This window comes from Octodon degus, unplaced genomic scaffold (genome assembly GCF_000260255.1).
Source record: "Octodon degus isolate 3935 unplaced genomic scaffold, OctDeg1.0 scaffold00023, whole genome shotgun sequence".
In the NCBI taxonomy this organism is placed as follows: Eukaryota; Metazoa; Chordata; class Mammalia; order Rodentia; family Octodontidae; genus Octodon; species Octodon degus.
The window spans coordinates 5,147,783-5,162,992 of NW_004524599.1; the positions used below are offsets into that span (position 1 = coordinate 5,147,783).

The 15,210-nt window shown below is 39.1% G+C and overlaps 1 protein-coding gene across 1 annotated transcript in view; it reads left to right on the forward strand.

Moving 5' to 3' along the window:
• Positions 1-15,210, forward strand: part of Ranbp9 (RAN binding protein 9) — a 92,929-nt gene that overhangs the window by 70,913 nt on the left and 6,806 nt on the right. The window contains exons 8-12 of the mRNA XM_004628349.2: positions 1,427-1,535; positions 3,002-3,192; positions 5,013-5,157; positions 8,370-8,491; positions 10,172-10,323. Of these exons, the coding sequence (XP_004628406.1) occupies positions 1,427-1,535; positions 3,002-3,192; positions 5,013-5,157; positions 8,370-8,491; positions 10,172-10,323 (719 nt within the window). The remainder of the gene's footprint in view (positions 1-1,426; positions 1,536-3,001; positions 3,193-5,012; positions 5,158-8,369; positions 8,492-10,171; positions 10,324-15,210) is intronic.

Here is a 15,210-nt window from a genome sequence, read left to right on the forward strand (position 1 = left end):
TACTGAATACGTAAAAATATAAAATAAAAAATTTCAGATGTATTAATTTAAAATGGATGCCTCAAATTTATTTTCATCATTATCTTAGAAAAGTGACTTTAAAATTACAGGACTACATTAGAGTTCTATGTGTAAGAGATACAGTTTTGTAGAAAGTTTTGTAAGAAATATCTTTATCAGTTTCTTTTAAATGTTTTCTTAAGCTTTCAGAGAATGTTTAATAAAAAGTTTTTTAATTTTGTTTCAAGTAGTCATCCCCATTATGGTTCTGATGAAATAGTGGAGATAGTATATGAAAGAAATTGAAATATCTTTGAATCTAGTTTGCTGTATACATTTAGGTAGTGCTGGCTGCATGCACTGTCAGTCAAGCCCTTTTAACAAAGGCAGGTGAGCCTGCTAACCAGTCCACTGGAGGTCATTGGACCGGGTGTGGTGTGATGGCTAAGAGATAGGAGGTGATACTGAAACAGATGGGCAAATTGTGTAGCTTGACTGCTGCAGTAGAACTGAGCATACAGGTCGGAGCATGCTGTGAGCTTCCTTCTCCCCAGCTTACTGAGTTCTGCTGAGTGATGGTTGCTTGCTCCTTTGTACCCCCAGCTTCTAATTTAACAAATATCTGGCCCATGGTCAAAACCTAGTGAGTGTTAAGGTCAGCTCTTCAAAGGCTAATATTTTTCTATACCTATATTCAAGAGATCCAATTAAACATTTTTATGTATTATTTCTTTTAAAACATTTTTCTAAATGTATTTAGGGCCAGCGAGATAGCTCAGTGGACTAAGCACCTGCTTAAGCAAGTGCAGGGACCAGGATTCAATCCCTTACACCACATGCCATGCTGCTCCGCCCCCTGTGTACACTGAGCCAGCTACCAAGTCCAGGCGTGGTGGCGCATGCCTGTAATGCCAGTGCTGGGAAGGCTGAAAACAGGATCACTCTGAATCCAAGCTGCGTAGTGAGACCCTGTATCAAATACATTAAAAAATAAATAATTGTGTTTAGAATACAAATATTTTAATAACAGTATTTAAATTTTAATATTCGTGTTTTCCTGTATTGTATGTTAGTTGAGAATTTTTTAAAAATAGTTTGAGAAAGTACTTATTATTTTTTTAAATATGTCTGAAGTATTTCGTTGAACCACCTCATGGAAACTGATTTAGAAAAATAAACAAATTAAGAGCTGCCATGGTGGCACATGCCTGTAATCAGAGCACTTGGGAGACTGAGATAGGAGGACCACTGTGAGTGCAGGGGTGAGCCTGGGCTACAGAGAGAGTTCAAAGCAAGAACCTGTCTCAATGAGCCTGAAATTAATAACAATTTATTTTAAAGGCTTCTCTAACTGAACATTTTTACTGAGGGTCCACTAAGTATTTATCTTGTTAAAATTAATGTTTTGCTTTCTGTTTCTGAATAGGAATTCAGAAATTGGTGTTAGCAGGAAGAATGGGGGAAGCCATTGAAACAACACAACAATTATACCCAAGTTTACTTGAAAGAAACCCCAATCTCCTTTTCACGTTAAAGTGAGTTTAATAAAGTACTATATTTATACATTATGCATATTTGTTATTTATATAATTAAAATCATTTTTATGCTTTCATGGTTTTAATTTTCCTTACCTTTCTCCAAATATCTACATATAATTTTGTACCCCACTTAAGTACTGAGGTTTTTTTAACAACATTTTGGGGGAGGGTCATAGTGGCGCATACCTGTAATCCCAGCACTGAAGAGAATCACCATTAGTTGAAGGCCAGCACGCCCTACATAGCAAGATTCTGTCTCATAAAACCCAAAAAGAAATATTTGGGGCTTTGGGTGTAGCTCATTGTAGAGCATGTGCTTATTATAATGCATGCATGAGGGCCTGGGTTCAGTGCCCAGCACCCAAACCAAAACAAAGCCACTTTTGTTGTAAAGACTGTGAGCACCTGGCATCTTCTGTGTATTTGATCTTTATGTGCTTTAATCATTCTTTCTCTTGTGTTTAAAAATGTAAAGATCTTATGTAGAAGATGGGTATCTTATTTTTTGTCCCAAAAAGTATGTAACTCCCTAGTGTTTTAAAAAATTGTGGTAAAGTATAAAGTTTATCATTTTGACAATTAAGTGTGAAGTTCTGTAGCTGTCCATTCATTCACATTTTTTGTGCAGCCATCGGCCCTGTGTATCCGCAGAGCCTTTTTGTCTCCCCACCTGATGCTATGTGTCCAGCAAGCAGTGACTTCTCTCTTCCCTCTCTCTGAGGCCCCTGAAGCCAGTGTTTGTTGTGTGACTAGCATGGTCACTTTTCGTGATGTCCTCTGTTCTTGGTGTTGTAGATATGCCAGAATTCCCTTCCTTTTCATGGGAAGGGATGAATGAATAATATTCCACGTATCTGTTGGGACATTCTTAGGTTGCTTCCATCTCTTGGCTTTTGTGTATAATGTACTTGTGAACAGAGGTGTGCAATTGCCTGTTGGACTTCTTGCTTTCAGTCCTTCTAATGTGCTCGCCCCACAGCACACTTGCTGGCCCATACCGTGGTTCTCCTCGGCGGGCTATTTTTCAATCAGATGTGATTGCGCTTAAAATTTCAACTCTTGTGAGCAACATAAACTCTCTTAAGGCAAATGACAGTTATTTTACTTCTGAGTGAAAGTGAAAACAAGGGCCCTTTGGCTAAGACGTGGGAGTGGTGCCTGGGTCGAGAAGGTGAGAGGGGAACTACCTGTGTGCATCTCAGGTGCTGCTTGACTTGACACCATGTGTAAGTATTGGAGATTCAATTACCTTTAGGTTTTAAAGATGGGGTGCATTTTAATTTTATTTATTATAGCTGTAGATGTATTTTTATCCTCATCTTTTGCTGTATACTCTGATTTTTCTGGGAGGACCAAACCCTGATAAGTACAATATTTTGAAAATATTTTCAGAAATCTGTTGCTGCTACATAAACAAAAGGGCACTTCGAGGTTATGTCTAAATTTTTCTTTTTTCTTTTAGAGTGCGTCAGTTTATAGAAATGGTGAATGGTACAGATAGTGAAGTACGGTGTTTGGGAGGCCGAAGTCCAAAATCTCAGGACAGTTATCCTGTTAGTCCTCGACCTTTTAGTAGCCCAAGTCTGAGCCCCAGCCATGGACTGAATATTCACAACTTAGCACCAGGCAAAGGGAGTACCGCACATTCTTCTGGTGAGATTCAGTCTTATGAAATTACCCTTAAACTTTTATTTATTTATTTATTTTTAAACTTTTATTCTTTTTAAAAGAATTTTGAGCCAAAAAATTCTTTTTAAAATCTAAACATTTTCTGCATCGCTGGTTTGCAATTGTGTATATTAAATTCCACAATGTTCTGGATAAAATATTATAGACTGAGAGTCCTATGTTCAGTACCAAGAGGTAACTTGAAGAGCTGTTTCTGAGAACAGCTTATTCAGTCTTCATAAACAAGTGTCAGCATTCAAAGTGAGTTATTAAAATTAAATCATTGCTATTTATTAATAAAAAGGTAATTGTGTATTCTGATGAAGTATAAATCCAAAGGTGACCAGGCTGTGATACCTTCTGCCACCAATTGTTGAGCCCAGCCAGGCTGCCTGCCTTTCTCTGTCCTTCCCGAGCATCTTCTTGCCGGCCTGCTCACTACAGTCCCATCTGCTCCTTTCCCTTTCTTATCCCAGTCTTCCTCTGTGGATTTTGGTATTCACTTAATTACAGTTTTCTCCTTTCTTAGCTCTTATGACATCACTTCCCATGGGTCTATTTTTAGTTCTTTTCCTTTGTTTATTTCTTTGAGCTGTGTTTCCCAACACTCTTCTTTCATCTTTATGTTTCACTTTCTAAAACAGGTCAACTCTTACTTTTTTTTTCATAGAGTAACAGTTTGCTTGTTCTCATAATCAGTATGTACTCTTTATGCACTACTGTGTCTCAGTGTACTGACATTGCTTCCCTACACAAAGAGTGATGCTCCTGTCTGTATTCTAAGCCAGCTCCCCTGTCAAATGTCATATAGTCACCTCAGGGTTGTAAACTCGGAGCCTCGATGTATTCAAATGTGAAATGTATTCATAATGACAATATTCCAAGTAACATTTATGTTAATGACAGATCTTATGCAAGGCAGTGGTTCTGTGTGATTAGAAAAGGCAGGGCTGAAAAAATCTCTATGACACGTATTTCGTACTGTACCTTTTCTGTGTTTAAATACACAATTAGCTATCATTGTGTTCTCACTGTCTACGTGAGTATTCAGATGAGTAACCTGTTCTCCATGGCCAGAGCCAGGGAATGCTAGGTGCTCCCAGCTAGCCTAGGTGTGCTGTAGTACAGCTCTGTCTTTTAGGTGAGTACGTACAGTGGTCCCTCACTTGTCACAGAGGTTACATTCCAGACACCCCATGCTAAGTGAAAATCAGTAAAGTAGCGATATTATATTTATTTTAATATTTATATTTTAAGGCTTTATAAACCTTTCCCATACTCTTATAAATCTTCCCCATGCTTTAAAAAGTACTTTTAATATTCTTAAGCCATTTTCTATACTTGTAAAGCTCCGTAATTTTAACAACGTATGTATACTGTGGTACTGCAGAATCCTGCAGTATAATGAAAAAATCCACAATAAATAATTTAGACGAATATTTCTTGAAAACCTGTGAAACAGTGAGTCTGTGAAAGTTGAATTTCAAAGTAGTGAGGGACTGACTACTGTATACTGAACCTTCCTGCAGCAGTACATTTCTCAGAACGTATCCTTCTTGCTAAACAGAGTGTGACTGTAGTACGCATATAGGGAGATTGTGAAGATTACGTGTTAGAAGAGATAGTAACTAGCTCACGGTGGAGTATTTTCCTCCTGAAGACACTGTTTACTATTTAATCTGTTGATTTTCTTAAATTCTAAAAAACTTTTAAATATAAAAATCAAACTATGGGAACAGTATTTATAAACTAATCAATAATGTACTGTTTCTGTTTCCATGTGGTGTATTTTTCTTTTTTTCCAGGTTTTGAAAGTTGTAGTAATGGTATAATATTGAATAAAGGACATCAATCATATTGCCATAGTAAACACCAGTCATCTAACTTGAATGTACCAGAACTGAACAGTATAAATATGTCAAGGTCACAGCAAGTTAATAGCTTCACCAGGTGAGTGATTTCCTGAATTTTCCCATCAGGATAAGCCAACAGCTTCTACTACTAATACAGGAGGTCTGGGGGTGCCCAGACACCAAGAGAGGAAGGAAGAAGGGTATATATACTAAGTTCCTTTACTTTTGTAGTGGTGTGCGCACGGGCTCTTCCGTAGTTGCTTCCTCTTCCCCTACTCGTCTTTTCCCTCAGGTGAGGTCACACGTTGTCTTTCTGCCAACCACAGATCTGTCTGGGTGATCACATCAGTGTTGTTTTCAGGTTAAGCCACAGCCGTGTATTCAACCTCTGCTGTTAAGAACAATTTAGAGCTAATTTCTCTGAGTGTTTTGGGGAAGTAAATATATAAAATGTTTTCAGAGTTCAGAATAGCTCATTTCACACAGAATCTTTTTTGAAAGCTTATCTGTGAACCTTGATGTAGTTAATATTCATGACTGCTAGAAATCCTTGATGCGTAATTGATCAGATTTGTGTGCATTTAGTCTGTTGAACTGTTCAGCACCCAAGTCAGTTGACACTGACTTTGTGCTGTAATTTGATCCTGTTGGGCTTTGGGGCATGTTCATCAGTGCAGTACTTCACTAGCACAGAATCGTGCTTGAAATGTTTTGCAGAAAGGAGTTTATTTGAAAGTTTGGAGATTAATCTAACACTCTGTTATCTGTAATGTATACAATGACAGATTTGCAAAGGTGCTGTTGGGTTATGGATCATAAAAGAGAATCACAAAAGTGATCAGATCATTGGGAAAGGGGCTGACTTGCTGAGAAGGTTGGGGTGGTCTTTCACAGTGGAGCTGACATTGGAAAATATAAAATTATAATATATGTACAGAAATTATGAATGAAATTTTAAGCTCTTTAATACTTTATTATTGATAGTCTCCTTTGCTTGATGGTAAGGTTAGAGTCCACTTGTAGGACTTTTCTCCTAGGTCCTACCCTCATGACGGAAGGTGTTTATTGCTTGAGTCCAGATGGGCTGGTGACATAGCATCCTCCTTTCTATCTAGCAAGGGGAGGGAAAGCAAGTAACCTTCTGAACTACTTCATGCTGCTAAACGGCTACGAATTATTTTGTGGTTCGTAATGGCTTTCCTTCAATAGGTGGTATTAACTATTTAAACCATTTTACAGATATAGAGCTGAATACCAGAAAATAGCTTTTTTTTAAAAGGTCAATAATTAGTATGTAGTAAGTTGCAGAGCTGCGATTATTTCCCCAGGATTTGTGACTTGCAAACTTGGGCTTTTCCCCCATCTGAAATGTTCTTCCCCTTGCCCTCCTACACCCCCTTCCTAACTCTTGTTTAGGCTGCAAAACTGCCACATCTAGAGCATTTACCCTGAGTCACACCTCCACCATGTGTTGAACTGAACCTTGAGGATTTCATTATCATACTGACCATGATTGCTGTGTAACACAGTTAGTTTTGTGTTCGCTGCTGGAGGATGGAGGCTGTTTCATGATACCTGTAGTACCACACTCAGAACGTGCCACTGCCTTAAATATAGGTAAAGGATTGAATGCCTCTCAAATACTAAATTGAATTGTCTTTTTAGAAGACAGCTTAGTGCATTATTAAACCATCAAAAGTAGTGATGATAAGGATTTTTCAGGGACGGCGAGATAGCTCAGCAGATTAAGCACCTGCTTGGGCAAGCACAGGAACTGGGGTTTGATCCCCAGCACCACATGCCATGCTGGCCCTTCCCCCTGGGCATGCTGAGCCAACTACCCTAGACTGTGCGTGGTGGCGCACATCTGTAATCCCGGCACTGGGGAGGCTAAAAACAGGAGGATTGCTACAAGTCCAAGCTGCATAGTGAGACTCTGTACCAAATACATTATAAAACGATAATAAGGATTTTCATTAAATTGTTTTTAAAGTTGGGTTTTGGTATTTCTAAGATTTTGTCTAGTTAATAAATAAGCTTTTCTGATTAAGTAAGACTTTTCTGGAGTTCTGGGGCTTTTGTTCCCACCTTCCCAGATGTATCTTCATTTGCTTTTATAATTAGAAATGCCATTTTTTATTTAAATATATCCCAGCTTTTCATTGTATTAACTATTACCTGTTGCTTGTAAATGTGCGGCTGGGTCTGAAAGGATAAGCGATTGCAACCTTTAGTATGCCAAGTACTGTGTACCTCAATATAGATGGAGTCACTGGCACAGAAGCACAGTGTGGGATGGTTAACGATAGCAAACTGTCCATGTGTCATCCATGACAGCAGTTTAAAATGAACACTGTTGACCAGGTGCCGTGGACATGTCATCTGTAACCTCAGCTTTTGGGAGGATGGGGCAAGAGAAGTGAGAGCTCAAGGTCCGCTTGGGCAACTCGGCAGGCTCCATCTCTAAAATAAGTAATAGCACAAGTGCAGATTTGCCAAACCAGTACAACTGTTGTCCACTAAAGCCTGTGAAGTGTTGAGTGCTGAAAGGCAGGAGCAAATGAGACCGAGCACTTTTAGGAAGTACTGTTTACCTTTGAGAAAGCTTGGTTTGTTTTATTTGGGATTCTGGGATTGAATCAGGGACCTTGCCCAGGTTATTTTGAGACAAGGTCTCACTGAGTTGCCCAGACTGGGCTCAAAATTGTGATCCTTCTGCTTCAGACTCCCAAGTAACTGGGATTACAGGCATGTATCACTGTACTGTGTTTTTAAGTTATAAAGACAAAAGCCATAATATAATGTTAAGCTGAACGTATATTCTAGAAGTGGGTTGAAAATGAGGGCAAGAAAGAAGTGCAGTGGGTTCTAGGAGTGGGATTTTTTTTGTTTGTTGGAGAAGGTTTTTTTTTTTTTTTCCCCGCTTGTATTCCAGAAATAAATGCTTGAGGCAGAGGAGTTGCGTGGGGATTCAGGGGCAGGAGTTGATGCAGGAGGAAGTGTAGCTCTGAGTTTGGAACATAGAGGTATTATGCCGAAGTATGATTTTTCCATATGGATGGGAGTTATAAAGCTCAGCATAGTTTGTACTTCTCCCTAACCTCCAGAGCTCTGAATTTGTTAAAAGTCAAGTAAGTGTTTGGCTTTGAATAATTTGAAATTTAACTAATTACCTTCTTTGCAGAATGCCATTGCCTTACAAAGTTAGTTTACAAGTAGGGAGGACATGTAGTTGTAGCAATTTATTTTAAACATATTTAAGCTGCAAATATGATTTTCCTAAAATTAGGTTTGTTTTTTCGTTTTCAGTAATGATGTAGACATGGAAACAGATCACTACTCCAATGGAGTTGGAGAAACTTCATCCAATGGTTTCCTAAATGGTAGCTCTAAACATGACCACGAAATGGAAGATTGTGACACCGAAATGGGTCTGCAGTGATATTTCTTACATTTTTAATAAAAATGATGGCTGCGAGGTTATGTTTTTACTTGTACTGATTCACAGCTGATGAACATAAATCAAATTTTAAAATTAAATACTTGAAGTTTCTTCTGAGATTGGGTTGTTAGACAGTGGAATTGCTTTTCTGAGTGCCACATCATTTTCTTTGCTCAGCCGTCCATTTGGCTCAGCATCAGTGCTGTCAAGGATGCAGCTCTGATTGAGAGCGGAGCCTTTAGGGCAGCATGGCGAACCTGTGGCGCATGTGCGGCAGCAGGCTCTGTATTACTGAGAGTTTACAAGGTTCGCCATCACTGCTATAAGGTATTTAAGTTTGGAGATGAAAGTATTTTTGAAAACTTATTTTGATATTAGTAAAGCGAAATGAGTTGAGATGTTACACATTTTTAATTGAATAGAATTTTTAAAATGCATTTAATACCAATGTGATAATGCACATAGAAGATGCTCAATTATGGCCTCTCCTTTTAACAAAAAGTGCAAGATAATTTGTGTGCATGATTTTATTTTGTTGGAAATTTATGCGCCGTGCATTACACCTTAAATTTAAACCATCAACCAACATTCCTGCTAAATGGAGACTATATAAGTTATTGAGGCTAATAAATGATTTCTTAGAATTCTATAGCAACAGTACATTTCTTGGTATTTTCAGATTAAAATGTATTTGTTCAAATTGCTAAAATGACAACTTAGTTTTACTTTGCTAGAGACTAGGAAACTCACCCTCACAAATTCTTTTACATTAGTGATGAAGAGCAAGAGTTCTAGAGCCAGATTACTTGGGTTTGATTTCTGCAACTGCTACTTACTAGCCAGTTTGACCTTGGACAAAGTACTGAAGTGCTCATTGTCTCAGTTTCTCCATCTGTAAAATGGGTAAAACAACTGTCTCAGGTCATTGTAAAGACTGAGTTTAGCCATGATCATCTTCATATTAATGATTTATTACTAAGGATTTAAAGTGGGTTAGTCATTGTTAATCAGATTTAAGTGCTTTGTAAGGGTGATTTTTGTCTGGTAGTTTAATCCTTATAAAATGTATCTTCCATGTTGTTCCTAGAGTCATTTAGTTTCTCTCCTTCTAGGAAGGTTTGTATTTATTTATTTATTTATTTATTTATTTATTTATTTATTTATTTAGCAGAACCAGGGATTGAATTCAAGCCCTTGCGCTTAAAGGCAAGCACCTAGGAAAGTTTTATTCCATTTGTGTTCTATGTCAGTTAAAGCAGCCTGAGAGATTGTGTCTTTTTCTTCATATTACTTTTTAAATATTACTTGATGCTAACTTTCATGAAGTTTTCTATGATCTAATAGTCCATTCTAAACACTGAATGGGGTCATCTCTTGGCTACATTCTGGATATTAGATCCTATACTTTTTTCCCCCTGTGCAGAACAGGCCCTTGTGCTTGCCAGGCAAGCATTTATTCTACTGAGCTATCTCCCTGGCCCCAGATCCTATACTCTTGAGACCCAGAAAAAATACTGCCTTTAGCTACAAACTTCCATATTAGAGTTTTAAAATTTGCAGGTGTAGATGAAGTATTTAAGTAGTTACTAAATCAGTATACAAAATTTAACAAAAATGTTCTGTTCATTTCTTCTCTGTATAGATAGTAAATTGTTTGTTTTGCTTGCAGAAGTTGACTCCAGTCAGTTAAGGCGCCAGTTGTGTGGAGGGAGTCAGGCTGCCATAGAAAGAATGATCCACTTTGGACGAGAGCTGCAAGCGATGAGTGAGCAGCTGAGGAGAGAGTGTGGCAAGAATACAGCAAATAAGAAAATGTTAAAGGCAAGTATGTTGTATTATTTCTGTGACAGAACACCAAGAAAAAGAAACAAAGGAAAAAAGTTCACTTGGGGAGGGCGTGGTTGCCAGGACTTCAGCTGGGCTTGGCCTGGTTATTTCTAGGCAAGGTGAGGCAGAATTGTCATGGTGGGGTATACAAACTGCTGCAGCCAGGGAATGGAGAAGAAGGTGGTGGCAGGGACAAGCCTGCACCTTAGGCTGAGCCTCTCGTGACCGTCTTCTTCCACCTAAACCCTCTTCTTTGTTTCACCAGTTCCCAGTAACCCAGTAAGCTAGGAATTCGTTGAATGAGTGGAACTTGGGCGCTAGCTGTCATGATCCTGGCCTTTTCAAAGAGCCAGGACTCCCCTGGCCACACACACACACACACACACACACACACACACGCCAGGACTCCCCTGGCGACACACACACGGTTGCCCTGGGGACCCAACCCTGGAGGGGCATTTCAGAACTGAGATGCAGTGCTGCCAGGCAGTGAGCACTGTGCTAGACGTGCCTGCAGGGGACCTTACACCTGCACTGATGAGTGAAAACGTGGTGGGATTAGGCAGCCCTGATCTGCACGAAGAGCTCTGGATTTCCGGTAAGACCACGGCACTGTGTTAAGTCCCAGCTCAGCTACATACGGGTGCCATTTGCCACTTTTTAGCTTACTTTAACTCTTCTTTTCTTGGCTGTACAGTTGGCAGTTACTGTACAGTTGGGAGAAATGCGAATGTGCTGATCAAACTACAAATTCGAGAAAATTGTTAGTAACATTGTTTATGGTTGTAGCAAATTGAATGTAAAGTATTTAGTTTACATTTTCATGGGTTTTAATGAAAGATTAGGGTGTTTTTCATGATCAGAATGATTAAAATACATTTCAGAGTTTCTTCCTGGGTTGGTGTACTTGACTGATAAAATTTCAGTAGTTCAGCAAGTTTGTATATAAGTTGAAGATAGATTTTTCTAATTAAGTCACGTTGCTGTTAGTTGAGGGGATGTAGGACTCTTTCAGAGCTGAATGACTAATGTTGCTTGATTTTAAGTAGTATCTAAAAAACAAAGGGTGAAATGCAGGTGGCCAAGAGAGTGCTGGGGTGTGCTAGGAAAAGACAAAGATCCCACCATCTCTTCTGGATCTGAGCTGAGTAACAGACAGCAACACCAAGTAGCATGTAATGCAGTGCGCTGGCATAAAATCAGTCAGGTAAACATCTGTGCCCAGGGCAGGGCAGGGTTATCACCTCCAGGGCAAGGCTTTTGCAGTCTTGGTGTTTCAGTAGCTGAGGAGGGAAGAGTAGTTTCTTCATCATGCTTGGTACTTCACCTGCTATGTATAGTACAGCCACTGCTGTTTGTAATGGTGATCCTGAGGCACCAAACAAGTTAAATTAGGAATTTTTAATGCTAAATAAAAAGAAATTGGTGGATAATGGAATTTAAATAGTTCTTAAAGCAGTCAAATGAGGCATTCACATAGAAGGAAAATTGCTTTCTACCTTTGTCATAGAAGATTTTCAGTAAGGTTAGACTGTATTTTAATTCTCCCCTTTTAAGTATTTCTTTAATGTGTGCATCATCACCTCTAGAAAATAACTCCCATGTGCATCACTTTGGAGCTTCTACAACTTTTCCAGATACTAAGAGTTCTAAAAAAAACCTTAACACTTAGGCTTGTTACCATTTTAGCTGCCTAAAATTTCCATTGGGAAACCGAGTACTACTTTGTTGGTTACTAAGGACATTTTATGGCAGTGTTCTTATTTTTGATGTCTTTTATAAATGATTAAAGAGGGCCTAGGGAGATAGCTCAGTAGAATAAGTGCTGGCCTGGCAAGCCCTGAGTTTAATCCCCAGTACCCAAAAAAAAAAATTTAAGATTCTCAGAGGTTTTTATTTCTATGGGTTAGAATGGATGAGTTTTAACCATATTAAAAGTTAAAACTAAAATAATGGATTCTAAAATGAAACCACTAAATATTTTTATGAAACTCCACCACCACCATGAGAAGTAGCATTGCTTTATGTTTTTGTAATTTTTAGTGCTTGGTTTAATAGAGGATGAGCGGGATTCTCATACCTCCCTCTGCAGTCTGTTGGAGTATCCTACGTCGTGTACCTGCAGACTCTGCTGTCTGGTTATGAGAATGAAAGTGAAAAGGGCAAGGTAAATGTTAGTGTTATGAAAATAAATTTGACGTCACAGCCCTCCTGAGAAAGGGTCTTGTGGAACCACATTTTAAGAACTGCTATGTTAGGAGATAACGTATTTGGGACTATGAAGTGTTTGTAAGGATTCTTTGACTTTGACTCAGTTTTCCTGTTAAAACTTCATGCTGTATGAGCAGGATGAAGGAATGTGTGTGATAATCTTTGAAAATTTTAAGATTCCATTCATTCCATTGTTAGTGTCTTTGATTCTAATTTTCATGAAGCCCAGAAAGTATTACATGGCCATTTCTCAAAGATAACTAATTATGATAGGTTCGGGCCCTAATATGAATTGCAGAATTATTATGATGGCCACCTAATATGGCTGAAGCCTTTAAAACAACAAAACAACAGCTTATCTTCCCAGAGACCACTTCCCCCCTTCTTCTTCAACTCAGCCCACGGTGTGGTTTCTTTTCACCTTTCCCGCCAGCTCAAGGAAGACCCCAATCCGCTCCTCAGGTCTATCTAAACATCCCCTTCAAACCCCACCCCTGGCAAAAGGGCATAAAAGCCTCAGCCTCCCTTTGTTCCAATCCAAAGAATTCTTCATCTTCCCCAGATACTCTCTGTGTCCTCAAAGATAATAAAGCCTCTTTCCCTTTTTCCTTCTGCTGTGACACTGTCGAAAACCTATCATTTTATATGCTGACTTTCATAAATCTGTAACTCATCTTCATCTGAGGTATATGGTGGCTGATTTTGCATCTTTGACTTCTGAGCAACTGCCAGCTTCTAAGCTGCTTCATTCATTTCCCAGCCTTACGTTGGTGCAGACAGGGATGATGTGCATAAAGATCCACTGTGTAAGGAGCCAGAAATCAAGGCCTTAAGATCCAGGGCTAACTGAAAACTTTTTGTGCTATAGGTGAGGTTTTATTCTTCACCTGGAGTCACATGTAGTTGTAGGATTTTTATAATTCCATAATGCTTTGAGATTTGCTAAGCAGCTGATCACATGTATAGCCCTGTGTTGCCTAACTGTTAAGATTCTGTCATCATGCAAGCATCATAGAGCGTACTTACACAGACCTTAGTGGTATATATATAGCCTGCCACACATCCAGGCTACATAGTGTGACTATATGGTGTTGCGCACTGCACGGCCTTTGGTGATGATGGTAATCATTACTGTGGTGTACTGTCCACAGCTGTATGTGCTGCACTTTTATATGCTGGTAGGATAGAAGGTTGTTTAAATGAGTGTCACCACACACACATGAATAATGGTGTTGTGCTAAGATATGACAACAGCTATCATGCCCCTAGGTAATAAGAATTTTTCAGCTTCATTAAAATCTCCAGGGATAACCATTATGTTTGTAGTCTGCTGCTCTAAAGGGCTTGTGCAATCCCTGACTGTAATACTGAAGAATGGTAAGAATGGTGTGTGTGTGTCTGTGTGTGTGTCTTCCCTTTCCTGCACAGGCCAGCAGACCACAGCCTGTGAATAGCCCCTGCTGTTACAAATGGGTGGGGAGCTCTTGCAGCACACAGCCTGCTGTTACTCCTCATTCTTGCTTTTCCAGTCTTTTATGTTTTTCCTGTTGTCTTTGTTTTTGCTTCTTATTGCTTCCTGCTTACCACTAGCTCCCATGAGGCTGCCTGAATTGGTTTGTGCAGCACCTGTTTACTGAGCTTGTGTCACTGGTGTGCTGAGGCCTGTGGCAAGCACTCTGGAGTCCAGGAGTGAGCAGGAACAGCCCCAGCCCCAGGGAGCTTTGTGAATTAGGCAGCCAAAGCAGAAATAGAACTAGTTAGATTCACCCTATTTAGAAACTGCTCCAGATTTTAAGCCAAGTGTGAGAATCCTACCTAAATGATGTCACACTTCCCTCTGAAATGATTTCCACACTGGCTTTTTTAGTAAAAGCATAACCCATATTAGCACAGTGTTTCAGATCATTTGGGTTTTGTGCCTTAATGCTCATATATTTTATGTACTTAGTGACACTATTTTTGCACTATTTCTGTAAACAGCAATTCTCCCAGTTTCTATACACAACCTAGGTCAAGCATTGCTCTATTTTATTTTTTTTTTTTACTTGCTTTTATGTCCACTATTAACACCCTCCTACATGTATCTTTTAACTATCCCAGTGAGATAAGTCCTAGAAATAGAATTGAGTCAAAAGGTCAGTATACTCTTGTGGCTCTTGTCTTGCTTTCCAGAACCCTACCAACCAACCAGTGATGCTGCTGTTGCTAGTGTGATCCTATTTCAGAGCTAAGATTTGTTATTAGCTGAAAATCACCATATTTTAATTTTGTCAGTTATCACCAGTTAAGTTTTACAGCAGGGTTTAAAAACATTGATTTGTTGGTTTCACTTTCTGGGAGCTGAGTAACATAAGCCCCCTCCTCCCCACTTAACATTTGGGTGTGTTCTGTTTCCAGGGTGGGTACGGTAGTATTGCTGTGTGATTCTTATAAAACTAGGTCTTATACTTATCATTTTCTTTTATTTAAAGCCTCATTCCCGTTGAAAAGATTTCAAGCTCTCTAGTATAGTTGAGGGATATCTTAGGTTCTCTTTATCAGACAACCGTGACCATGCTTCTTCTGTCCTTTCGCTAAGCCTCAGTTTGCATGTACTCTAAATCTATTTCTGTTAGGTTACTAGTAAAATGCTGAATGTTATTTACTGTCTGCCTTCCCCATGTGACCGTG